This window comes from Stegostoma tigrinum, chromosome 9 (assembly GCF_030684315.1).
Source record: "Stegostoma tigrinum isolate sSteTig4 chromosome 9, sSteTig4.hap1, whole genome shotgun sequence".
Lineage (NCBI taxonomy): Eukaryota > Metazoa > Chordata > Chondrichthyes > Orectolobiformes > Stegostomatidae > Stegostoma > Stegostoma tigrinum.
The window spans coordinates 51,381,744-51,408,257 of NC_081362.1; the positions used below are offsets into that span (position 1 = coordinate 51,381,744).

A 26,514-nucleotide genomic window follows, 5' to 3' on the forward strand; every position below is an offset into this window, starting at 1 on the left:
TGCACATGCAGCATCTTATCTTGTTGAGTTCCCCATGTTTCAGTGTGCCTGTATAGGTAAATTCAGTACATTCTGAAGTGGCTCTCAATTTTAGTCCAGTCTGTCAAAGTTTCTACTCCGCCATAAAAAGAATTGAAACATCTTAATGTCATAGAGTCAGAGAGGTCAACAGCACAACAAAAGACCCTTCAGGTCATTGAGTCTGTGGGTCAGGTCAAAACAAGCACCTAACTATTCTAATCTCACATTCCAGCACTTGGCCCACAGCCTTGTATGTCTTGGCATCGCAAATGCACATCGAAATCCTTCTTCAATGTTATGTGTGTTTCTGTCTCAACCACCCTTACAGGTAGCAAGTTCCAAATTCCCGCCACCCTCTGGATGAAAAAGTTTTCATCACATACTCTCTAAACCTCCCACCCCTTAGCTTTTCTGTATGCCCTTTGGTCATTGATTCTTTCATCATGAGGTAAAGTTCCTTTCTGTACGTGCTTTGTTTTCAGGGTAATATGGTGTTTCACTCAGAGCTTGGGTACATGGCCATGTTTTTTATCCATTCCGATATGATGTGGTTTTCGAGCTCCCTGGGCAGCAGCAGGTACATGATTGTCTGGATCTCCCAGGAGCTGATGGTGTTGTGGTTGTTGTAATGGACCTGACAGGATGTGCTCTGAAATATCATTAAGTAACAAGTTCATGATGCTTTTCGTCTTGGGAGAGATGCGAGTTTTGGGGTGAACTTGCTTCATCTCTTTGTAGGTGTAGATGGAGTAAATTTCTTTCTTGGACTTTCTCCTCCTTTTGCTGGTCTTTGCTGATGGCCTGTTTACTACTTTCTTAGTTCCCTGCTTGATAGGTTGTCCTTTCTTTTCCTCAAGCAAGGTAACAGTCAACTTCAGACTCATAATAAGGTCTTCTTTCTATGTCTCTCATAATTTTACACATCTCAGTCAAGTTCCCTCTTAGTCTCCTCTGCTCTAAGAAAAACAACCCCAGCCTGTCCAATCTCTCTTCATAACTCTCCAGCCCAGGCAATATCCTGGTAAATCTCCTCTCCCTCTTTAATTAGTTAACTGACTTAAAGCCGTTGCAAGTATTTTCACAATCTATTAATATATACAATATATTACAATTCTAAATTCACTTTTGAAAGAGCTTGTAAAAACTAAAGTTCTTGCAATTTCTATGGGCAGTGATGAATAGAAAGTTGAGAAGCCCCAGCTAGATTGTATTCCTAGAATTTATGCTAGCACTAAGTCAATGCAGTATTCAATACTTTGTTCCAGAGGAAAAAAGCATTAATTTTTGTTTGTCAGTGTCATGGTTTGACGTGGCACTGGGTAAGTACGCAGCTTCACTGAAAATATAGTTTCCTATCCACGGAGACACTAAAAACAGCATTTTGTTCCAAATAAAAAGGTTATGAAAACTTATTGATACTTCCTGCTTGACACTATTTCCTTTGGGGATGGATGTCCTTTTTTTGGAATTCTTTAATTATTTCATACGATCAGGATGTGTATGACTGTGCCACGCTCCAAGAATTCTTAATATTAACATAGCAGCAGCATTTTTACAATAACTGCAATTTGTTTTTAAATATTGTTTCTGAATATTGTATGTGTCTACCTATCTAAATGTGTTTATATGTGAAGTCTCTAAAACAGTACCTTGATGACCTCTCCTTTACTTACGAGAGTGAAAAGTTAATTTACAACCTGCAGAGGGCTCAAAAGCAGGTGTTCCAATATCCATCAAACAGATCAGATGTTCATTAACATACTCAGTTCAAACTCGATATGAGCACCATTTAACACTCACCGGCTACTTTCCTTATTGCTTGAGTTGATTATTAAAATTGAATTTTTTTGTTTAGTCTTAGAAAAGTAAAAAATAGCAAATTAAATTTGGACAATCCTGCTGTGAATTGTTACCTATTTTCCCTCCATCTTGAGTATACCTATACGAGATATGATTATTTATCAGTATTACAAGTTCAATCACTGTCTTGTCTTTCTGCAAAAAAGTGGTAGTTTTTTAATACCTCATGTCAACTAAAGTCTCAAGAGATCAATCATTTGTATTGCAGGCAACTTAAAATAGAAATTCTAAATTTATGGAATTGAACACAGAGATTTTAAAGATTTTGAGACAGATGACACAAGGGGATTTTACTCAGTCATTTTTTCTAGCAGCAACTCATTAAAAAGCAGGAGATATCATATACCAGAACCTCACTCAGTGGGGAATTGCCTGTACCATGATCAGCCTACATTGCTCTTTAAATTATTCCTCCCCTCATTTGGCACCTACTTCCTTCTCCTCTGCGTACGAGTAGTGCACTGTAATCCATTTTCTCATCATTACTTAGTCCTCAACCACCCACCTTTCTCCTCCGCCACCTGTAACATTTGCAGTGATAATCGAGTTTTATTTTTACTTTTCCTTTTTGGCTCTTTACAAAGAAGAAAAATCTGTTAGCTTCCTTGGTAATTGCACTAGGCCATAAGGATCCAGAAGATGTGCTATGCTCATCCATTTGTTGTTTGTTAGTTGAGTGGAGGTGGTTGGAGGCTCTGTTCCTGTGATCAACGGTTTGGAGAAATGTGGCTGGTTTATTTTGGTAGCATTTTCAGCTCAAACTAACACGGTGAAGAAGAAATGCAATTTCTTTTGACTGAATCAGAAAAGGGTAGGGGAAAAGCAATTTGCAGAAAGTCGCATACAACACACAGACCTGAAAACATCAAAGCTATTGTCACAATCTGCATGCCATTTGTTAGTCAAGCTCAGCTTCAGTGTTTCTCACTAGTGATTGCTAATTCTCAAAAGCCTGCCTGGAAAGAAAGTGTTAATGTTTTGACGCATGATCGACCAGAAATAAAGTTAATTTGGATTTTCCTAGAAATTTTTTAACAAATTAGACAAAGAAAATATCTTTATTCATAAAATTAATTTAAATTCTGATTTCATGGTAAACAAATAGATCAATTAAATCTGCCCTATTGGAAGCTCACTGTATTCTCAATTTTGAAACATATATTCATGTCTAAGCAATCAGAGTTTAAGAAAATATTAACATTGTGTTCCGACTCATCTGGCAGTAGCTTTCGGTGGATTATCCATTCTGACTTTGAAGTAAATAAAAAGGATTGCTGAGCAATGAAATGATAACTCCAATCTGAGACCACATCATGAGGACAGGTGAGAAAAACCTGCTTGGGAAAACAAAGAAGTTATCAACTGTAGTCAAAAATATATGTTTATTTCACAGTAAAAATGGCGGACCTGTATTTTTAATAAAAATTAGTCCCAGAACTCATTTATAAAACCATTTCCAATAAGGACATTAACACACTATTGTGTTTGGAATGAATCTCTGCAGCAATACTCAAAAGAATTGAATGAAGTAGCAACCAACTTAAGCTTAGTTGCTGTGGATGATATTCCATTTAAAAGATCAGGGACAAAGAAACAAAGTTGATTTCATGTTCAGTGGTTGCACAATGGTTGGCTTTGTTTCTGTTGCACATCTTAGTGAAGTGATTCATATCTTTTATGGAGGATATAGTGAATTTAACATACATATAACATTGCTGAGACATTAATTAGTTATTCTGATATTTTATTTCTTATTTTAATGTTATTCGCAACACAATTCAGTCAGTATATTAATTTGCAGATTTAGTCTTTTCTATTGCACAGCAATGAATAACAATGCCTTTGCGATGCTGCTGATCGCACAAACACCTGTCAAGATAAACACGTTTCTCAGGGGAGATTTATTTCAGCAGGATCAGTGTTGAAAAAAATACAAAACAATGAAGGGATTTTTTTGAACCATGCTTGTGAACAAAATTTCGTGTTTTCCAAAGGAACTGTTTTCATAGAACATTCCCCTTTTTAACAGCAGCCCTGTCTGTATCTCTGTTATAAGATTGTGCACTTGAATATCTGTCAGTGAAAGGGAGAGAGAGGTGTTCCTTTGTGGAGTTGACTGTACAATTAGAAGATCATCAAAAATGATGGATGAGTAGTTTGTGTCGAGGCATATTTAGTAGCTTTGGATTGAGCACCTGGTGGACCGTGCCGGGAGGTTTCTGGCCAATCACAACAATGCCTGCCTTCGTTTAAAAATTGTAAAGGACTAACTGAGGATATTGGAACCTCTGAACTATCTTCCTGGGGGAGATTGGAAATTTATTTCATAAACTGGCAGTGCAAGATGATAGTCAACATTATTCGAAATGAACATTGAAAATTTTTTCTCAGTATTTCTTTCGCTTTAGATTTTGCATGTCCTGGTCTCCTTTTTAAATAAGGACAAGCTTGAATATCCTAGCATATTTCAGTATCCCTATTTTAAAATAGGCTCTTCCTCTGCAATGCATCCAAGCTTCAGTGATTTGCTGTTTTGAGACTGCAGATTTGCATAGCCTTCTCACCAGCATGGTCTGTTCCAGGTCCTTTCATAAGTGTACACAATTCAGTGAGGAATATCCTCTGGCATCATTCTCACTAACCTGACTACTGTATTCGGATTGGAGAGCAGGCAATTTATTGGGTGGCTTTGGTCAGACACAGTGCTGTGCTGTGTGTTACATTTTTTTTCCTAGGCTGTAACTGGATTGAGGAAGCATTTTAATTTCCCTTACAGCATTGTGAAATGCCATCCTGTAAAATTTAAATGGTATTGAATGCCCAGTGGATGATGATGTGCCTTATGTAGGGAGAGCAAAAAAAAATCCTCAGCAGTCTCAGTCCTGGATCTATTGGAGTATTAACATAAAGGAACCTAGTAACTACTGTTGGAAATGCAGGTAGTTATGCTGGGAACAGACACACTGCACTGACTGGATTTTTAAAAGTATGCTGTGGATTTCCTAGCAGAAGAGGACACCAGGAATAGAAAACTGTGAGGCAGACTTGAAATAATGGGCTCTGTACAGTTGTAACATTTGTTACATGGGGGCTGCAAATCTTTTTCTCAGGGAACATCATGAACCCGAGAGCAACAGTGAAGTCCAGCATTGAAACTCTCACAACCTGTATTCATTTGGCATTTTGGATAGTTCTTTTGACTTTCAGCTGTTTTTTTGGAGTGTCATGGAGTGCTTCGAGCTTAGGTGGAACTCACCATATTCACCATTTTCATGGCAGCAAACACCATTCTGTGCCTATTGCTATATACAGGTCGCCTGCCTCACTGCAAAGAGGACATGGTGGGTCTTTGTGTTTTTTATTTATATTCTACTTCTTCATTTTTATGTCATTGTAGCGTACAGTTTAAACTTGAAACCTCAGACAGTTTAGATGAGTCTTTCGATTGCCAGTAAAATAACTGATTGTTAAGATGGTGTAAGAAAACACAATGTGTATGTCTGTTTTCTTAAACCAGGATATTTAATCATTTTACTTGGAAGAATACTTCAAAAACAGTCATAGCTTTGGATACAGTACTGTATTGATCTGTAGTCAAAAATTAATGAATAGACAGCAGAATTGAAAGAACACTGAAAATTACTGGTCATAACCAATTTTATGCACTGTCGTCCTTTGTTTTTATCTTAATACTTACATAATGTTGTCTAAATTTTGATTTTAAATTCATGCTAATGTAAAGTTTCACTCATATATATATTTAATGTGTTTATTTAGGAAGACATTTTAATGATGAAATATTGAATTCGTTTGTGATTGGCTTCGTACTCATCCTGATCACTTATTCAAGGCTGTAATGTGATGTTATAGCAGTAGTAATGGTTAAATCCAAAGGTTGAGGTGAACTAAGGGTCCCTCAATCCGTCATCTCTGGGTACTTTCTGATTGTTTGGGCTTCATTATTTGCTTCCTGATCTTAAAACAAAATCATTAAAAGAATAAACCAAAACCAGTATTATTCCAAACAGAAACAGAAAGCCAATGGCTATGTTTTATGCTATTTTAAATGAAGTGGAATGAGAGAAGGAGCATACATAATTCAAACAGCGCCACAATCGAACTGTTCCCATGGTCTTACTTTAGCACAGCTATAACATTAGCTTGCTTTCTTCAGTGAAACCTGCAGCTGTTGATTTGAATATACAGGTTCATCCTTCTTCATTTTCTCTTCATTCCATGCTTCATTTAAACCATCATCCCGTGCCACTCCTGAGGTGAAAAAACAGATCTTATCATTAACCTTTGCATGCTTGCACAGGTTGACCCTGTATGGATGATTAGACATTAGAATCTAATTTGATCTTTTTGTTATTAGACACTCTTCTTGAATGACAAAGAAAAGCTTAAGAAATGTGAAGTGGGTATTTTCAGTAAGAGCTGTTCCTCTTGAAATTAATTTTCCACGTAATTTCACAAAGCCTTGGACATTAGTTCTCTGATTTTACATTCACATATCTTTCCTTTAAATTTTTAATACTCAGTGCATTAAATTGAAAGAATTTCCAGTAAGAGTCTGGTAATTACTGACAGATTTTTACCCAAAATATTGATGCTGTTAATTTTTTCATTTGTAGTTTATCCGTTCTAAAGTGTCAATCCATGGATAATTTGCATTAAAATGCTTTGGTGAAATTTTTGCGCTCTTTGTCATGCCTGCTGCATAATGTCCTCCATTTATATTATTGGCTATGTGTCTTCATCCCCCATGTTTCTGTGAGATATGCAGTCTTTGATGTGGTCTGCAGAACATGTACTGCCCTGTAATCACAAGTGGACCAATGTCAATAGATTCTTGATAAGTATCTCAATACAGGCTCTTTTGCCCTGAAATGTACATAAGATATTACTTAGTTTAGACTGTTCCTGTTACTTGAGGAATAATGGTCCCATTTCATTACTTTGCCTTTCAATGTAATTCTTTCTGCAAAATATTGACACAGTTACTGTTTGGTGTAGTGTATTAAGTCTTCAAAGGTGGTTATCTGGCTATTCAGCTAGCAATTAAGTAAGATGTCTGCTTTAATGTAATTAACAATTTGGCAAAAAGGTATCTTGTTTAAAATTACAATTCACAGTATTTTGAGTAACATGTGAATAAAGAAATGATAATTCTAAGTGAATGACAGGACAAAATGAATAAAATTCCCTTGGTCCTTTCTGTGCCCTTGTTGGTGTTGATTGTTGTGCAAGGGCAGGATCAGCTGTAATGAGGATGTTTACGGAACAGTATTTCTTTCTTTTCTCAGTCAGGCTTGTTATAACCTAATTGTGCACAGTTCAAGTTTTGACTCACTGCAGTGTTCCTTTAAGCCGTTTCATTCAACAAACTTCTGCAGCCTTTTAAAATATGATTCATTTATCTATATTTAAAAATGTAGTTGGACAGATGGGTGATATTTGAAGTGTCTTGAATTATGGTGATCCCCTTTGTTCTTTTATTGCAAGAGAAAGGGATAATAAACCATGAAATGAGAAGGTGCAAGTTTTGATGTGAATACCTCAAAAAAAAGATAGAAACCTACTCATTGTCTATCAGGTTCACAAGGCATTTTCTGAGGGATTAGTATTATCAGAAATCTTCATGAGTCAGAGGAATATCATTGAATATCTTGCTATAGTTCAAGCAGCTGTGTAAAATTATTTTGCCAGTAATTCAATATTTCACATTTAGCATCACAGATGGTCAATATCGTGATGATTTGTATGATGATATGCTTGATATTTTCATTGAATTTATAACAAATAATTCACCTTAAGGAATTATTTATCCCCTATTCTATATATCATTTAAAGATTGTGTTTCCTGTTCGTCTGATTATATGATGTGAATGTACTGAGGTTTTACCCTTTCTGTCTGGTGTAGATTGCAAAAAGCCATTGACTCTATGAAAAAAAGGATACTATTTTACACAAAAAAGTATAATCATACAAGCATTCATAACCAAAATATTTATTTAAATATGTTATTTAGCTTTTTGTTTGGACGTTTGGATTTAAGTGTACCTTCACAAACTGAGCATTACAGTTGTGCGAGAAGTTTACCATAAGTGTTATTCCAACAGATTTTATAATCCTCTCTATAAATTGAATTGATATAGCTGTTAGAAAACATATGGTATTAGGTTTTGCTGAGTCATTGATAATAAAAAGAAGAATGATACAGGAATATTGCAAAATGCACTGTATTTAAAAAAAAAACAATTAATCCTGGCTGCCTGAAATGTTGACACATTAAATGGACTAATGGACAATCAGAGGCTCCGAAGTTCGAATTGTGTAATTGACTGGTATTCATACAGACCTGTACTGAGTGGGCCAAATTTGTAGTCCTTCTTAGGCCACTAGAGGGTGTATTGCACAGCATTGGAGAGAGAAAGGTATTAATAGAAATTGTCCTACTTAGGAACACCTCCTCTCAGTCAATCATAACATAGACCTGACAGGCAGTTTCTAACCAAGGATGCCTCATGGCTGAATGAGGAAAGCCTGGACTGGAAAGTGAAGGAGGTTAGATAAGGAAAATGTTTGCTGTAAGACAAATGTGTTTTGGGAAAAGAGTAACTGGCAATATCAGCTTGTTCATTCCTTGATACAGGTTCGTAAAATGCCCAAACGGTAGCGAGGATAAATTCAATTTAAGAAAGAATAAAATCAGTGCTAAAATTATGTTAGCTCTGGCTTATTCTGACTTTCACTATACAATTTTTAAAAACTATTCTCCATGTTGTTTATCTCAGCAGTCATGAATTGGATGTTAGATGAGTAAGAAGTTCACTGTTGGATTTTGTTTTTACTGTCTGTTCCTTTCATTTTCTCCTATTTTGGTATTGTTTTATAGGTTGTTGAAAATCTCAAATAGAAAGGACAAGAACCCTTGTCCAGACGCATAGTCAACACAAAAAATATAAAAGAGGATGTTCAGGTACTTCAGCAAATAGTAATCAGATGGCACAGCCATTGGCGTAAAAGACTAAAAATGCAGGAAGGAAGGAAGGATTAAAGGAATTTCACACAGTTAAGGGCACTAAGAAGAAATAGGAGGTTAAGTCAGATGTGTAATAGTTTTTAATTTCACCATAATATGAATGTTGTCGAGGCCAAGATCATTTTAGCAGACTATTCAAAGAATCTGAGGAATAGTGAAGGAAGAAATTAAAGTAGAGGAAGGTTCACAGGTTAAAAGAATGTGTGCAGAGAAGTGTCTCATATTGAACAGCAAGATTTTAAAAATATTTATCGTCCTGAAGTGCCAGATAACAACTAGCGTTTTCTACACAAATATTACACCTATATTCAAGCCATGGATGGGGTTAGAATTTACAGAGCTTAATCGCGGAGGGAAAATATGTTGGTAGAAGAGAGGAAGTGGATTTTTATTGAGGCTACTCAAATGATGGAGAACATGTGGAGTTCAATTTCAACAATTAATGAAGTTGATAGAAACTTGTGTCACCTAGATCTTGAACATAGTAACCCAGATGTTATCGTTAGTGGTGAGACAACAGTGGTCACAGCTGGCCCCCAGTATTTGGATTTCCATGTTTAACTACGCACATGCAGATTCCAAAAGTTGCCATCAGTGTTAGAGTGAGAACAGTGAACACAGATTATTTATAGTTACTACGACAAAAGCATTACCTTAATAAGGCAGATGGCCAGTTGAGGCTGTTGGAAATATACTATGGCATTTATGAAGGAGAACAGGAGAATTCTTCTACTGTTCTGGAAAGCAATTATTCCTAAAAAAATCATCAAAATAATGAAATAGCCATTAATATTATTGCTATTTGTTTGTTTTGGTTGGATGAAGAATGGCTGATTCATTTGTCCACATAAGAACAGTGACTACAGTTGAAAAGTAATAAATTAGTAAGTACGCATTTTAAGAAGTTTCCATGAAATTCATGAAAATCCATGAAAGATTTTATACAAATAGACCTTTACATTCTTTGCGTAAGGAATGGCTAAGTGTAGAGCCATCAAAAGGAAACAATTGATTAAACTTGCAAGAAGCATGAAGAAGTTACATTATGAACTGAGAAGAACAAGAATCATTTCCCTGTAAGGGCATGATTAAGATCAAGATGTACTGAGCAAGGACTAGTGTTTTCAGCGAAGTCATTCAAAAGATTTTGACAATTTTCCAGTTAATGACAAGTGATTCAACTCTGCCTCTGAGCATAGAATTAGATAATTTAAAAAGCAAAAACACTTATAGAATAAAAGCTTTCCTACAGAGAATAAAATCAGCTCACAGTAACATAGCACCTTTAATATAGTAGAGTGTTCTGATGCATTCTTGCCCCTCTTCGTCTCACAAAGGAAAGTAGTGCACATCCTTGAAGAACTAGCTGCTATCTAGTGTACAAGCCATTGCGCAGGTCTCAGTTTAAGTAGAATTCCTTTCATATAAAATTCTGATTAGCAGTGAAGTACCATGCTTCCATCTATGTCTCATGAGCACTTCGTTAGCTGTTAGAATCAGTAAAAATAGGATATTGCCAGGAACATCTACTTCATTTCTGTCCAACGAGGAGACTTAAAATACCCTCTTGATATTGAGAACAAGTGAGAGACGAAACATTCGGAGATAATATGTCAGTGGATCAAATAGGCAATAGAAGAGTCTAATGACAAATTTGATATGGTGCCCCTTTAGAGTAAGGGGAAATTATATGATTAATGGGATTATTGTAATGTGAAAGGCAAAGCTGATGTGCAGCACTGTGTTGTTCTTCAGGGATGCCTTTGCATGTGGTTATATTGAGAAAATAACTCATTTGTGAAATAGGACTCAATAGTACCAACTTTTAGGTGCTTCAAGGCGTAAACAGAATCAAGTCAGGATATCATAGTTTTACTGAACCAAGGGGCTGCTCTCTCGTTTGAGAGAGAGAGAGACTGATGATGATTTAACCTGAAGGCCACCATACCTCAGGCAAGGGGAGAGGTTGTGAAGAATAGTCCTTCCTGGTGACCTCAGCTGGTGATGGAAATTGAACCCATGCTGTTGGCATCACACTGCTTGGTGATGGAAATTGAACCCATGCTGTTGGCAGCACATTGCTTCCCAAACCAAACATCCAGCCAGCCAACTGAGCTAAACAGGCCCCAATCCACAGAATATGTATTGATATGAATGAATGTAAAAACTTAATGTTCACTTGCAGCACAGAAAATGTCATTTATTCAGATACAACCATCATCAGCATGTGGTATTCTTTTTTGGGTAGTTCATTACCACGAATCCTTCTTTCTTTAAGCTAAGCCTTATCATTGGTAGAAGATAGATCATTAATTGTCTAAAAATGGCACTTTTCTCAGACAACTCAGGTAATTTATTACATGATAGTGATAGGTATAGCTTTTATTACTAGTCAGCCATAATTGCTGCAGATTTTTAGGAGCTGTGCATAATACATTTATCCCTTCTTGTGCTAGTGCTGAAGTCTGCTGCCTCCACTAAAGCCTGAAAGACATTGTGTATTTTTAAATGCTACAGGGAATGATGGCTCTTTAGTTTTATGACAGTTGATCTTCATTCTGATCTGTGGATCAATTATCTGTCAAAGGATCTTTTATCTCCTGGATGTTCTTCACCAAGGACATCATTTTTATTGAACCTACTCATTGACCGGTTACCACATCTGGGGCACCCTTAAACTCATGAATGCCCTTTTCAGAGAAAGGCTTCACTGCTCATGCACATAGTTTCCCCATAACATCATCCGAACGACCTTTAATCTCATGGATGTCCATTATGGGAGATAGTTGCTCTGTTGAAACAAATGCTTTCTTTGTTTCAGTATCTTCAATTTCAAGGCCGGACAGTACCTTCCTGATTGAAATCAGTACTCCGTTGATTCACATTATACTAGATACTTGGACCAGGCAAGTTCTTCTCTTTGACTGTGCAATAAATATGTGGATATTGGACTGGCTCCCATGCAGCTCACTGCTCTCGATCCATTAATCAAATTGGATGTCTTCAGTTGCTGTTTGTAGTTGTTTGACGAGTGAACGCGCCTTTATCACTTATTCAGTCATGTTACTGGCTAATTGCTATTCATTGCACATTATCCTTGTCACTGACACTGACAGTGCTGTTTGAGAACCAGCAGATTTGTAATTTCCACCAGTCCTATAAAGTCTTTGATTTATTTCCTTTTGATAGTCTTATGCCAATATAGGTCCCTATCTTCTTAGGCTCAACTGTGACGAGGGTTAATTACAATTATACATTTCAACTTTAATACCATAAGACAAACAGCTTTTGAGTTGTAGCATTTCATTAATTTTATGATCAAGTTCCAACTATTGCCATATAGTTTAATCTTTGTATACTGTAATCTTAGTTTCTTTAGCCATGGTATTTGATCTGATAGAATATTGACAGTCATTTTGTTATCAAGTTTAAAGTTAACAATTTGTCCATTAACGTGAGTAACCTCTGTAAAAGATCAGAAAGTTGAATTACCACTGTCATTATAAGCCAGTAATTGTTCCTTGGAATGCCTCTTGTATCTTTCCTAGTGGAATATGTTGTCTAATGTGAGTACTTTAAAAATAGTGTGGGGTGCTGTACTAATTTTACAAAATTAGCTTTCCTTTAGCATGGCTGTTCATTGTTCATGTCTGATGAATACCTATGTCTGATTGTTCCACAGCGGTTATACTGACTGTTAGCATCTGCTGTTTGGCTTTAGAGTCTCACTTTAGAATGTTCATACCTTATAAAGTGAATAAGTTGTGTTGCTCTCCTGAGGTAGAGTTATTCTTCTCCTTTCAAGATCCTTTTGGGAATCTTTCTGGTTTATGATTCAACCACAATTTGAACAAGTTAAATCTTCTTTGGGCTAAATGAAATCTGAAAAAGTTTCATCAAGAATTCTAATAAATATTCTGTCTTGTGCAAGTTCTGATTTTAAAGCTCCATATTCATAGTTTTCCCTTAATATGTAGAGATCATGAATGAAGTTATCTATGGATTCCACTGAAACCTGAACACCTTTGTATCTTGTTCATTAAAGAACTTTATTTGTTCATGAATTGAAATAATTATAAAAACCTTTGGAGATTTAAGCTTTCTTTAATATCCTGGTAATTAAGAACATCATCTGTGATTGAATTTACTGAATAGAACAATGTGTTAACGTTTTCAGCCTTAGATTTAGTGTTTCGTGTTGAAGCAATTCTGCATCTTAAGAATTGTCTTCTTTAAGATGTCCAGTCTTGTGCTCTGTACCTCCATTGCTAAGCTTGAACTTTGTGGAAGTATTATTTCTGCTTCCATTCCTTCATAAAACACATGTAATTCTTAATACTGTAAAGATGATTTAAATTGATAACATTTCAAAGCTGGTTGTTATCTGCTTCTTTCTGCTTGTATTCTTGCATTCATTAATGTAGGTTTAAATACTGTTGCTATCAATTTTGCTGGACACTGTGCAGTTGCAATTTAGCAGTGATTTATTTGTCTGTCAGTCTTTTTTAACACTGTACTGCTGTTTTACTAAACTAAATTAATGAGTATAACTTTAATCCCATCACTGGGGTATTTGTAATTATTTAGTGCTTTCTAGCTTCTATGTTCTGTTTCACTCTAATCCTGAACTGCTAAATGAGTTTACCCACCTTTATAAATGATCAAAATGGTGGACTCTTGCCTTTTCCACAGCTTTCCACCTTCTGGAGCCAGAACAGAGTTTTCATACTTTTTCACAACAAAACGTATTTGTTTGCTGTCTATAATGTGTCAAAACTCAATGCACTATTTTCTATACATAAAAAGCTTAGATTTTAAAGTAGAATTATTTGGCCTAAATAAATCTTTTCAGCAAAATTGAGTTTTAATTCCTGAGTCCTGATGCTTTCAAATCTGAAATGTCTTTTGACATTTATTCTTGACATTTGTGCATGTTTTTCTAAATTTGCTCTTTTCTGGTCTGAAATAAATTTTTTAGGGCAGTTCTACAGCTCAGGTATAGTTTACTTTTCTGGCTTTTTTGCTATCTTTTAAAGCTGTATCTCATGGAGATGGCACATAATAGCAGCAGCGCATATTTTTGAGAAGTGATGGCGTTTTTTTTAACCTTCTTGCCTTCCCTCACACTATTTGTATCATTTTCATGGTATTTCTCCGTCTTTCTTTTAGTCATATTTGACTTGACTGCTGGAGCCCTGACTCGCTCTCTACAGAGCGCCCTTCACTAATGCCTCTGTATTTTTTTCACTGTGGTTTGGTTTTTCCTGTTTCCCTATTTCCACATTCTGCATCTCCTACCAGCTTCTGATGTAGATCTGACTTTGAAATGCCGATTATCCCTGTCTTGTGGCTGCTTTTTCCGGTGGTTTTCACATTTTAGCAATGCTGTTAAAGTAGTAAATTCCCTTTTCTTCTTTTTCAGAATCAAATATCATAACGCCAGTGATAACCATGTCACGTTTCCAGGCAGTGCTGCCGTCAGTGTATGATAGTCTGTTTTTGGTAATTCCTTGTCACCGATTCCTCCTGTCATTGGTGTATATAGGGGGTGACCTGAGTGGTGTTGAAGTTTTATTTTGTGGCTTATGATCATGTGCACAAACCAGCCATGGGTAGCCTCTTGGCATCTTACATGTCTGGAGAATCAGCAGAGGTCAGGCAGGACAGCAAGAGCTGTTATAATCATGGGGAGGACAAGGGGAAAAGAGAAGGATACGGAGCAGGAATTCAGGACTGAAGAGTGTCTGTGGGCAGAAAGATCTGTTGGAAACTCCCAGATGCAGTCGGCACATCCATGCTGAAAAGTATGGACTCCAAGCTTGGTGCCAAAATGCTATTGGACATCTTCATCCCCCTTGATTTTGAATGTATGCTTTCTGAGAGGTTTTCTGTGCAATAGCATTTAGTGAGTAGGTAATCAGTGTTCTGCATCTATCTAAGCCATCGTCTGAGTGTCCTGCAGCACCCTCACACTTTTCTCACTCATCCTTGACTGCCTGGGCAAATTGCAGGTCTCAAAGAACAAAAGAACAAGAGGAGAGATGACAAAGTGAGAAGTGCAAGCTTATACCATCTATGAAGTACAGCCAAACAAACAAACAAACAAACATTGTGGGATAGTTGTGAGAATTAGGATTAGAATGGGAGAACTCTATATAACAATACTGTTATTTTCAAAGCGGCTTCAGCCTTTCAGTGGCCACAGCCTCAACAGTGGCCCTTCGTGTACTCGCCAACATCATTTTCTCCATAGAGATTAGAAAATGCAGGCCAGTTTCTTTTCATCTGTTTAGATCATAATCTCTCTCATTGTCTCACTCTTGCCCCTGCACAAAGTACGGAAAATGTGTTTGCAGCTCTTGAATAGCTGTGCTCTTGTGAAATGGAGTTTGTAGCTTGTAACTGTGATAAGTGTGAGGGTGAGATAACGCATTTACTTTGGGTATGAGTTCTGTTTGATAGTGATTGTTGGTAGGTGAAAGATGTGTTTTTGGTGAATTGTCAAGTGGCTGAGGTTATAGGTGTGACGGACAGGTTAGGGCAGTACATTCACTGACCATGACAAATCACAACTTCTTTTTCAGCACTGTACTGAGTTAATTTGGCAAAAGCCCTGGGTATTGACCCATGGGCATAACTATTCCCATTGCTTTTTAATGTCATTCCTAGAGGGCCTCCTGCCCATCAGTGGATACAGGGCATCTTTCTTTCTTTCCACTATCTACATAATACCAGCAATGTAGCATTTACAGCATTTAAAAGGCATCTGGGTGGGTAGATGAATAGGAAGGGTTTAGAAGGATGTTCACCAAATGATGGCAAATAGGACTGGATTAATTTAGGACATCTGGTTGGCATGGACGATTTGGATAGAAGGGTTTGATTCCATGCTGCTCATTTATATGATTCTGTGACTGTATAGTAGAATGATAATTTTGGGAATTGAGTCAATCTCAGCACCAGTTACAGTGCAGCTAGCTTTAAATAGTGCAAGTTACCAACAGTGTCGGGTTCCCTGCTGCTGTATGTAGCCAACAAACAACAAGGGGATTGCTGGTTGTATATAGAAATCATCACCATGAGTAAGAAACTCAATTTTTGCATACTGCTTGCTCATTATAATGATTTCTGCTCGCAGCCAATGCCTTTTTCAGGAACCAACCAAATTCAGGACTTATCCACTTATAAATTGCAGTTATGTCTGCATACAATTCCATGATTATGACTTGGCAGCTATCATCTCTTTAATGGTGAAAATTTTAATATCCCCTTCAGCAGCCAACTCCTTGTGTGGTGTGCACTCTTACTTGCAGAATAACTCCCATATTTGACATTTGGACAGCCCTCCAGTCACTGCTGGAGAGCATTCTCTTGACCCTCAAGTCTCTAGAGTCCATCTGCAGTCCTGAATTGGAAAGGGAGTGCACATCTTGATCACACTTTGGCTTCCTGGTGAAAGATTGTGTCAGGCACAGTGCACTGCCATTTGGAATTGGGACCTGGAAATTTCACCAGGTCCTGACCCCAAAACAAATACCCATCTGGATGTCTGTATTTGTAAAATCCAAGTTCTGAACTGCTTTATTAACTGCTTCGTTAAGTTGTCCTGATACTTGTAGAAAAAATGCACAAAGCCCACCAGGCCTCCTCTTCTTGCATCTAGTTAGTTGGGACCTATTTAGAAGAATAGCTACTGCTTTAAGTGAATCATAGCTATTTCTGCTACTTGGATCAAGTCTCTTGAAGCTCGGTTTGTTTCTCTCGTTCAGAGAATTTCAGTGGCCGGGAAAAGGTCCCGGGGAGCTATATTTTTCTGGTTCAGAAACAAAGCCAATTCTGATCAGGTACCAACAATACAATCTAGCTCTTAAATTTGCCAAAATTGAAGTTTTGAGTTAGTTTGCCAATGGAAAGCTCATTGTCTTTGACATCAGGTATTTTTATCTCATGAATGTAATTAATAATGAATACATTTGAACGTATCCAGCTGCCAATTGTTCCCGTGGTGAAACTGACATGATGTGTATGTTGCCTCCGCCAAGCTCTCTTGAAAGAGGAGATGAGGGCTTCTTGAGCCACTCTTGGTGATAACATTGTTCCTGAATAATGTTAGGTTTGAAACTGCAGGAAACTGTGAAAGATGTGCTGATGAATTTCCAAATCAGAATGATGTATAATTTGGAATTTCTGGCATTCTCATTGCATTGCTACCCTTCAGGGTTGGGGTGTTAAGAAAGGAAAATGTTCTTGAAAAAAATATTCATGAGTTGTTGCAGTGCACTGTGAAGACAACAGTTAAGATAAAAGGAAGTTGGAGGTGGTTGATATTGAATTCAGTGTCAAGGGCATTAATCCTAACTATCATGCGCATTACTGTTAATGCTTTGTGCCATACTTTGAAATGATTGTTCTGGTGGTAGTCGTGAACTAATTGCTGAACTTACAATAAGTTCTTGATTGCCAAAGGTAATATGTTGCTGCCCTGCCCTGGCTGAATGCCAACCACAGCTCAATCAGATTAACTTTTCCAATTCCCCACTCAGAAAAAAATTGGATGCAGTCAGGGGAAATTATAGGCATGATATGTTGCCCCAAAGCTTAACATTTTCTTTATTCCTGGTTAATGTCAACTCAAAGAATGAAATAAATTGTTTCCAGAACTCATCAAAGCAATTTATGCACAGCTTTTAGTTAAGATTGTTCATAACTGACAGTGACTTCCTACATTATGCAGTTGAGGAACCTCCTTTTTTGGTTACCTAATGACTTTTATGATTTTGGCTGTTGCTCTCAAAAACATATTCCTTTGCTGATCTAGCTGTGAGTCAGTTTAAAGACTGTAAGTAGATTTCCTTTAGCCTGTTCAGTAGAATTTGACCAAAGGAGCGATCAACCCTCAGACTAATACCATGAGCAAGACCTCACCAATTAACCAGCACCCCCCATTTGAGTCTGAAAATATTGTGCAGCTGCTTAACATTTCGAAACAAATGTTGAAGCAGTACAGCTACACCGACACTGATATCATTGACTATAACGTAATTAGAGATGCTTTAATATTTTCAGCAAAGGCAGAGAAGTTATGTTTTTTGAGAAGTATTTCAGCATTTGAAACATTTTTAATCTTAGAAAGTATTGCGTGACAAATTCATTTAACCAATATTGTTGTTGGGGTACAGGCATTACATGCATACTTTCAAATGAACAAACTGCCATCGTTTGATTTGTCCTTTTTAAGTGTCTTTAATGCTGGTCTTCAATCTTACCAAATATTTTTTAAAAATCCTTGGGAGCTTTTTTTTAAAATGTCATTGCGGATTTATCAACAGAGATCATTTCCACATAACCATAAAAATTGTCCATGTTCATACCAAAGTAAGAAACAGCACTAAGTGCGGAAGCATTTGGCACCAAATGTACCTTTCTTTTGGAATGCTATAGTTTAGAATGCCATTTGCTATAAATTAAGTTCTAAATATTTTCACAATCTATTTTGTTTGTAACTGATGTTTGTGCACACACACTACTAATCACTGTCTCCACAACTGGAGTCTGAATTAGCCTGCATATCTGGATTTCTGCCCTACAGATTCAAGTGCTGAGTAAGGAGTACAGACCAGCACCGCTTGAGGCTAAAGGTGCAAAATCTGATTACACTTCTTACCAGGAAACAGTGCATTGTATTTCATGTTCTCTGTAGGAAGACGTAGCCTTATCTGGGAGTCTGGCAGTAAAAGTTTAATTATAGGGAATTGCAGACTCAGTTCTATGACTCGGTGCACAGGTCCTCATTAATGCTATGGATGATAAAGATTATGGGAGCTATGATTCATTTGAAATGAATTAGTCTTTCTCTTAGAAATGCAGCATTTTCTATTTTCTTATTTTACAGTTAACTATTATTTCATGACAATCTGGTTTTACTCTTGCCCATGACAGTTTATATGTTTGCAGCTGATTTTTAAAAATGTTTCTTTTACGCTTCCCCCGAAGTGTTGGGAACCGATTGTGCTCCAAACTGTCCTCTGGAAAGTGCATCACACCAACCTGGAAATGGAAGTCTGTCAGATTTTTCACCCACAGCACAGAGAATTGCAGGGGTCAAACCAGGTGCAGCTTCTTTATAGAGATACAGTTCAGAACCCATTGGCACAGGAGCCTACAGTAGTTAATATGCATTTTAGTCCATTGTTTTCTTATATTCTGAGTTATTTTCATTATGACCTTTGTTATGAATTGCTAGTTTTAAGATTCACATATAGAAAGACATTAACTTTCAGGGTGACAATTTATCTACATGTAGGATGCATGGAACAACCCAGTTTGAGAAGCTGGTCTTGTCATGTTTTTCATTCTTCTTCATTCTGACAGTTGGCCTTACTCTGAAAAATCTTCATCCACTGCATTCTAATATCCGCTGTCCTCACTGCCAATATCATTTACAAGCAAATGCATGTTATAATATTGTCGATTCATGTCCATCTTGGGTCATCCCTGCACATGTTTTCCAGATGTTGGATGCTGCAAAACCACTATTACAAACGCTCACACCCACCCCTTCCCATTTTTTGTCATATATGTGTGTTGTCCTGACAACTTGCTTCAAGTAGGTTCCTGTCAATGCCAGCTTTATCAAGAATCCACACATCTGTCCATGCTGACAGGTGCAGAAATGGATCGGGTACCAGAATTCCTGCTCCATGCACTCATGTTGTTTCCAAAGTTTTAATCAAAGCGATACAAGTCTTCTAGCCCACACCCCTCCCACCTCCCACACTTCCCATGCCTCAACCTTGCCAACTCATGTTATCTCTACCTAGCCCCCAAGACCCCTTCATACCTGCTATGTCAGCATTATACCCTGTACCACCACTCTTGCCCACATATCTTCCATGAAAACCTATACCCCGCTATCTACCCCATTACCCCTTACCATAGATGCCAACCTATGCCCTTCCTTCTTAGTGGTCCTCACACTGTCAAGTCCAACCTATGCCCCTCCAGTCCCCATAGCTATTACTAATGCCTATGCCAAATTAATGCCAATTATTTAAACCTTTGTGAAAAAACGTATTAGAATTCATTGTCACAGTCATTTTAATCGTCCGGAGCTGTCAATGGAACTAGGAAATAGGATGCAACCACTGTGATAATGGAAGGTTATGAATTCAGATATGCAGTACTAATTCATGAATAATAGCTTGTCCACAGACAATGTGAAATAGCAAGCAATCTTACATTTCATTTCATAAATTAGAAATAACTGGATATTAGAGAAAACAGCACTGCAATTTTATGCTGACATAAATTGGTTATGATTTCATATTTTTCTGACTTGTGGGTGCCAATGCAAAGTCAGCGTTTGGTGACTATCTCTAATTGCCCTTCAGCTGGAAGACTTCTTAGACCATTTCAGCAGATGTGAAGAGTTAATTGCCATCTTGCAATAGATCTGGGGTCAAAGCTAAGTCAGACCAGCTCAAGGCAGCAGATTTCCTTCCCCTTATTCCCCTAAAGATCATGAGTGAACCAGGTGGAATTTTACAACATGAATTTCATGGTCACCATTAGACCAGCAGTTTCTAATTCCTAATGTTAATTGGTTGAATTTAAATCCCACTAACCATCTCCTAGATCAGTTACCTGGATTTCATCCAATGATGTTGCCAATACACTGACACCTTACCTTTGAAATAACGTGCATTGCTTTTAATCAAGGAAACTAAATGTTAGAAGTTGCAAGTTTAAAAAAATTTGAATTAAAAATAGTCCTTTATTAGTTCTATCATGGTATTTTATGGTTCTGATCATTTTGCACACATTCTTATACAATTTCAAAGAAAACCCTGTGCATTTAAATAAGCAACCTTGAGGATCTTTCCCTTGCACAAATCACCATTGCCTTACTTAGAATACTTCCTGTGGTTTAGGATTGAATATTAATGTACTTCGCTGTGAAATTTTCTAATTATCTAAACTTATTGTGCCATAAACTGAAAACTGCTGAAGTGGACGGCCCTTTGCCATTTATTTTTTCCTGTGCCAGTCACATGCCTCATAGAATTCCTGGCTGTTAAAACCACAAATTCTGCATGATTAATTCATCAGCTGACGTTGGAGTGAAATCCTAAAGGCATTGTACATTGTAGCCAGGCACATCAATATTATATTTCTAAGGCAGCCATCCATATATGTCACGTTACTGAAAGAAAATTAAAATTACACTTCCAGAGTTTTTTGTTTTGGATGAAATTTTTGTAAACACTTAAATCACAAGTGACCAGTATGAAATAATGGCAAAATAACAGCAGCTGTAAATTTATTCATTTGTGGTACTTGGGTATTGCTGGTTGACCAGCATTTATTACCTGTCCCTAGTTCCTCTTTGGAAGGTGGTGATGAGCTGTCTTCTTGAATTGCTTCTGTCCACATGCCCCACAATTCTGTTAAGTAGGGAATTCCAGGATTTTGAGCCAGCAACAGTGAAGGAACAGTAATAAAAATAGAAATTGCTGGAAAAGCTCAGCATCTGTGGAGAGAAATCAGAGTTAATGTTTCGTGTCGAGTGAGCCTTCCTCAGTGTTCTCTGTCATGTAGCAAGCTTGGCAATTCCATCTACATGCATCGATGTTATGCAAGGCAACAGACCCCTCTTTGCAGGTTTTGATGGCCCAATGGAATCGATCCCTGCACCCCCCAACTCATTTAGCCCTTCCCCTTAGCATCTTTAACTTGGCCCTGCATTCCCCTGACCCCTGCACACACTTCAACCCCTCTCTGAGATCACTCATCATAGATTTGAAAGGGTTTCTTGGTTGTTGGGACTACAGCAGTTCCAGCGCTGGACACAGCTTCCACTCTCTGAGGAAGTATTCCCTCCTGTGATCGAGGCAGAAACCTTGTCAAATCATGAACAATCTCTACAATGTTAAATTGCTGCTGGGTGGGCGTCAGGAATGATGTTTTAGCTTGTGTCATGAGGCAGTCAGATCGGCTACAATGGGCTGGGTGTCTTGTCTGCATGACCGACACGACACTCCCGGAGCAGGTGCTCTACTCCCAGCTTCGAAACGCAGTCGAGTCCCGGGTGGCAAGAGAAAGGACTTCAGTGATACCCTCACGGCCTCACTGGTGAAGTGCAGCGTTCCTACAGACACCTGGGAATCCCTGGCCCAAGACCGTCCAAAGTGGAGGAGGAGCATCCAGGAAGGTTTTGAATATCTCTAGGCCTGCAATCGGGGAAAAAGGTGAAAACAGCAGAAGGAACATGCTACCACACCGATGCTCCTTCCCATAACCACCTTCTACCCCAACTGTAACATGACCTGCATTAGCCAAATTGGTCTGTACAGCCATTTACGGACTGAAGAGTGGAAGGGAGCCATCCTTGTCTGCCAGGTGCCACGATTGATGATGACTCCATAAAATTAGGCTCAAGGATTTTGAACTAGAAACAGTAAAATAAAACTTGAATTATGCACTGAAATGACAAAATAACTGATTAATCTTAACAAACTGCTGTTAAATTAAGTACACTTGTTAAATTGTGAGTTTTTTTTCTGAATGATTGCTGTGGAAGTGAAAAGTAATTCATTCAGGGAACAAGATGATCCCTTAGCTCCTGCCATTTCGTTTTCTTTGAAAACTAATAAGGAATTCGTTCACTTTACATTACTGCACATTTTGATATAAATGTTTGTCTTGAAGTATTTCTGCTAATAAGTCTGAAAATGAATAATGTAAAAGCGTCAAAGAAAATACCTATATTCAGTGTTTAGATGAACAGTCCCTGAAGCAGTGGTTAAAAGTACTGGGTACGGTTTAAATGCGACTCATGCAAATGAAATAATGTTCCTTTATTTAATGGCTTTTAAGTGCCAATATTATGATCCCATGAAAATTTAGCCTTGCAGTGCTGGCCTGTTAAATATACCACAGTCTTGTGGTTTCACTTGGCAAACTGCCAGGGCACTCATACACAGGTTATGATTATTTATTTGAGTGGATGCAAGGAGTGTCAGCCTGAACAGCCCAGTGTCATATTCTACAAAATCCTACAAATCTCTAACTTCAATAAATTCCAGGTCATGTACCAAATTCTTAACCTGATCAGTTCACATCAGATGTCCTAATATTAATTTACTCAGTACCTAAAACAGGCATCGTTTTGATTTACCCATGGTCTGTCTTGTCTTTGCTAACTGTGTGGACTATCTGACCCAACTCCCTATCCTCTTAGGGTACATCTGTGATCAGAGATAATGGGAACTGCAGATGCTGGAGAATCCAAGATAACAAAGTGTGAAGCTGGATGAACAAGCAGCATCGCAGGAGCACAAAAGCTGACGTTTCGGGCCTAGACCCTTCATCAGAGAGGGGGATGGGGTGAGGGTTCTGAAATAAATAGGTAGAGATGGGGAGGCGGACGGAAGATGGAGAGAAAAGAAGATAGTTGGAGAGGAGAGTATAGGTGGGGAGGTAGGGTGGGGGTAGGTCAGTCCAGGGAGGACGGACAGGTCAAGGAAGCGGGATGAGGTTAGTAGGTGGGAAATGGAGGTGCGGCTTGAGGTGGGAGGAGGGGATAGGTGAGAGGAAGAACAGGTTAGGGAGGCAGAGACAAGCTGGGCTGGTTTATGGATGCAGTGGGGCCAGGGGACGAGCTGGGCTGGTTTTGGCATGCAATGGGGGAAGGGGAGATTTTGAAGCTTGTGAAGTCCGCATTGATACCGTTGGGCTGCAGGGTTCCCAAGCGGAATATGAGTTGCTGTTCCTGCAACCTTCGGGTGGCATCATTGTGGCACTGCAGGAGGCCCATGATGGACATGTCATCTAAGGAATGGGAGGGACAGTTAAAATGGTTCGCGACTGGGAGGTGCAGTTGTTTATTGCGAACTGAGCGGAGGTGTTCTGCAAAGCGGTCCCCAAGCCTCCACTTGGTTTCCCCAATGTAGAGGAAGCCACACCGGGTACAGTGGATACAGTATACCACATTGGCAGATGTACAGGTGAACATCTGCTTGATATGGAAAGTCATCTTGGGGCCTGGGATGGGGGTGAGGGAGGAGGTGTGGGGACAAGTGTTGCATTTCCTGCAGTTGTAGGGGAAAGTGCTGGGTCTGGTGGGGTTGGAGGGGAGTATGGAGCGGACAATCTACAATCCGACCCCACCACACAAGACATTTTTCCATCCCCACCCTTGTCTGCCTTCTGGAGAGACCACTCTCTCCGTGACTCCCTTGTCCGCTCCATACTCTCCTCTCCACCTATCTTCTTTTCTCTCCATCTTTGGTCCGCCTCCCCCTCTGTCCCTATTTATTTCAGAATCCTCTCCCCATACCCCTCTCTGATGAAGGGTCTAGGCCAGCAACGTCAGCTTTTGTGCTCCTGAGATGCTGCTTGGCCTGCTGTGTTCATCCAGCTCCACACTTTGTTATCGTGTACATCTGTGATCCTTCAGTTCCAACCTTTTAGTAAAACACTCGTGGCTGTTTATCCATATTTAATCATGATCTAACTGAAACTGCTTATCTCTTCAATCACTTCTCAGATTTCTTTGTCACATTTATTACCAAACTAAGCTCTGGCATTCCCTCCCTTAACCTCTTCTCCAATCCACTTCTCCCTCCTTCAATCCTGTCTCTTTAATGGAAGTTCTTGATTACATACCCTAATGTTCGGAGCAGTAACAGAAGATTTAATGCTTAATGCATGGCTGGAGAAATGGCGCAGGAGGAAAGACTTCAGATTTCACGGACATCGCACTTTAGTAAGATGCCAATTCCATAACAGACTGAGAAAGGCAGAATTGTCCTCATTAGGCCATGTCAGGATAAGGGGAGATTAAATAAATGTGTTCAAAATCATGAAAGAATTTGATGAAGTATCTTAAGAGAAATTGTTTCTGAAGGTAAGCTATCAAAGGATGCAGATAGTAAGTAATTGAATTGGTGAAATGATGAGGCAAGTGAATAACTATTTAAATGGCAAAGATTGGTATATCTTTAGGGAAAAGGTAGGGGAATGGATTTAAGTGGATAATTCTTCCAAGAAATAGCACAGGCTGAATGTTTGATTTTGCTTCTCTGATGCAGCTTGAGACAGTTTACAATGTTGATGATGCATTATAAATATAAATTATGGTTCTTTGCTCTGTCTCGTATATAATTGAGCTATACATGTTTCATAATTGCTGTGTGATGAATTGAATAATATCAACTGAAGCAGTATTGCAATCGGTCACATTACTTTGAGTTTAACCTCACTCACAGATGTGCACATCAGTGGCTAGGCCAGCATTTGTTTTCCATACCTAGTTAAGGTTGTGAAGGTGGTGGTGAGGTGTCTTCTTTGATGGTTGCAGTACATGGGATTCTTTAAGGAGGGAGTTCCAGTATTTTGACCAAGCCACAGCAAAGGATGGTAATATATTTCTGAATCAGGGTGACATGTAAATTGGAGACGGCTGCGATCCATGTGTCTGCTGCTCTTGTCCTTCCAAGTGGCAGAGTTTGTAAATTTGGGAATTGCTGTCTAAGGAACTGACATGTTCCGATGTGTTTGTACATCATGCATGTTGATGCCACTGTGTGTTACAGGGAATGATTTTGGAATGTGGTGGATGAGGTGTCAACAAAGGGTTTGCTTTGACCTTGCACTTCTCAACTAGAGAGTTTTTTGTCACGCTCCTATCTGCATGGGAGGCAGTGATGTAATGGTCCCGATCCAAAATGTCAACTTCCCTGCTCCTCTGATGCTGCCTGGCCTGCTGTGCCCCTCCAACTCCACACCGGGTTATCTCTGACTCCAGCATCTGCAGTTCTTGCTATCTCTGAGTGGCGTAATGGTAATATCATTGGGCTAATGCTGTGGTGACATGCGTTTGAATCTCACCATGGTAGATGGTGACATTTAAATTCAACACAAAGTATGGAATGAATAAAACTAATATAAGGTTAAATCTGGAATTAATAAAGATAATATAAAATACAAATTGGAATGAATTAAAGCTTGTCTAATTGAAACCATGTAGCAATTATCATAAAGCTAAACCTGTCTGGTTCACTAATATCCTTAGGAAGGAAATTATCTTCAACTGGTTGATTGGCATGTGACTTTAGACATACAACAGCGCAGTTTATCCTTATCTGCCCTCTGAAGCTACTTCAATTAAGGGGGAATTAGGAATGAGCCATAAATGCAAGCTGAGCTAAAGATGTTCATAATCCATGAATGAATATAAAGAAATTCTTTATTGTTTGATTTTATTTCTTCTTGCTGAGACTGGCAATGTATTTCATCTATTTTCAAATGCGTTCTAAACTGCTTATAATCCTCCCTCATCCTATACCACAAAGAAACTAAATCCTTAATCCCATCTGCTGCTTGTAGAACCTTACTGCCCATAAATTATCTGGCACTTTTCTTTGCGTAACAGTAGCGACTGCATTTCCAGTGTAGTTAATTGACCATAAAGTGCCTACAGGGACATTCTGTGAATGTAAAATTTGTGATGCAAATGCAGGTTCGTTCTTAAAAAAAGGCTAGCCTCACTTCTAGATGAGGTTAATTCAAAGTCAGCTATGGTTCAG

At 38.4% G+C, this 26,514-nt stretch overlaps 1 protein-coding gene across 49 annotated transcripts in view; it reads left to right on the forward strand.

Annotated features, from left to right (window-relative positions):
- The window catches only part of nrxn1a (neurexin 1a), a 1,700,803-nt gene that overhangs the window by 1,144,415 nt on the left and 529,874 nt on the right, over window positions 1–26,514 (forward strand). For 4 of the 49 annotated variants that reach the window (XM_059648559.1, XM_059648560.1, XM_048536753.2 and 1 more), the window contains exon 1: window positions 4,438–5,222. The exons of the other annotated variants lie outside the window; for them this stretch is intronic. In XM_059648559.1, coding sequence (XP_059504542.1) covers window positions 5,000–5,222 — 223 coding nt within the window. In that variant the 5' untranslated portion in view covers window positions 4,438–4,999. Of the gene's footprint in view, window positions 1–4,437; window positions 5,223–26,514 lie in introns of those variants that run through there. 49 annotated transcript variants of the gene reach the window in all.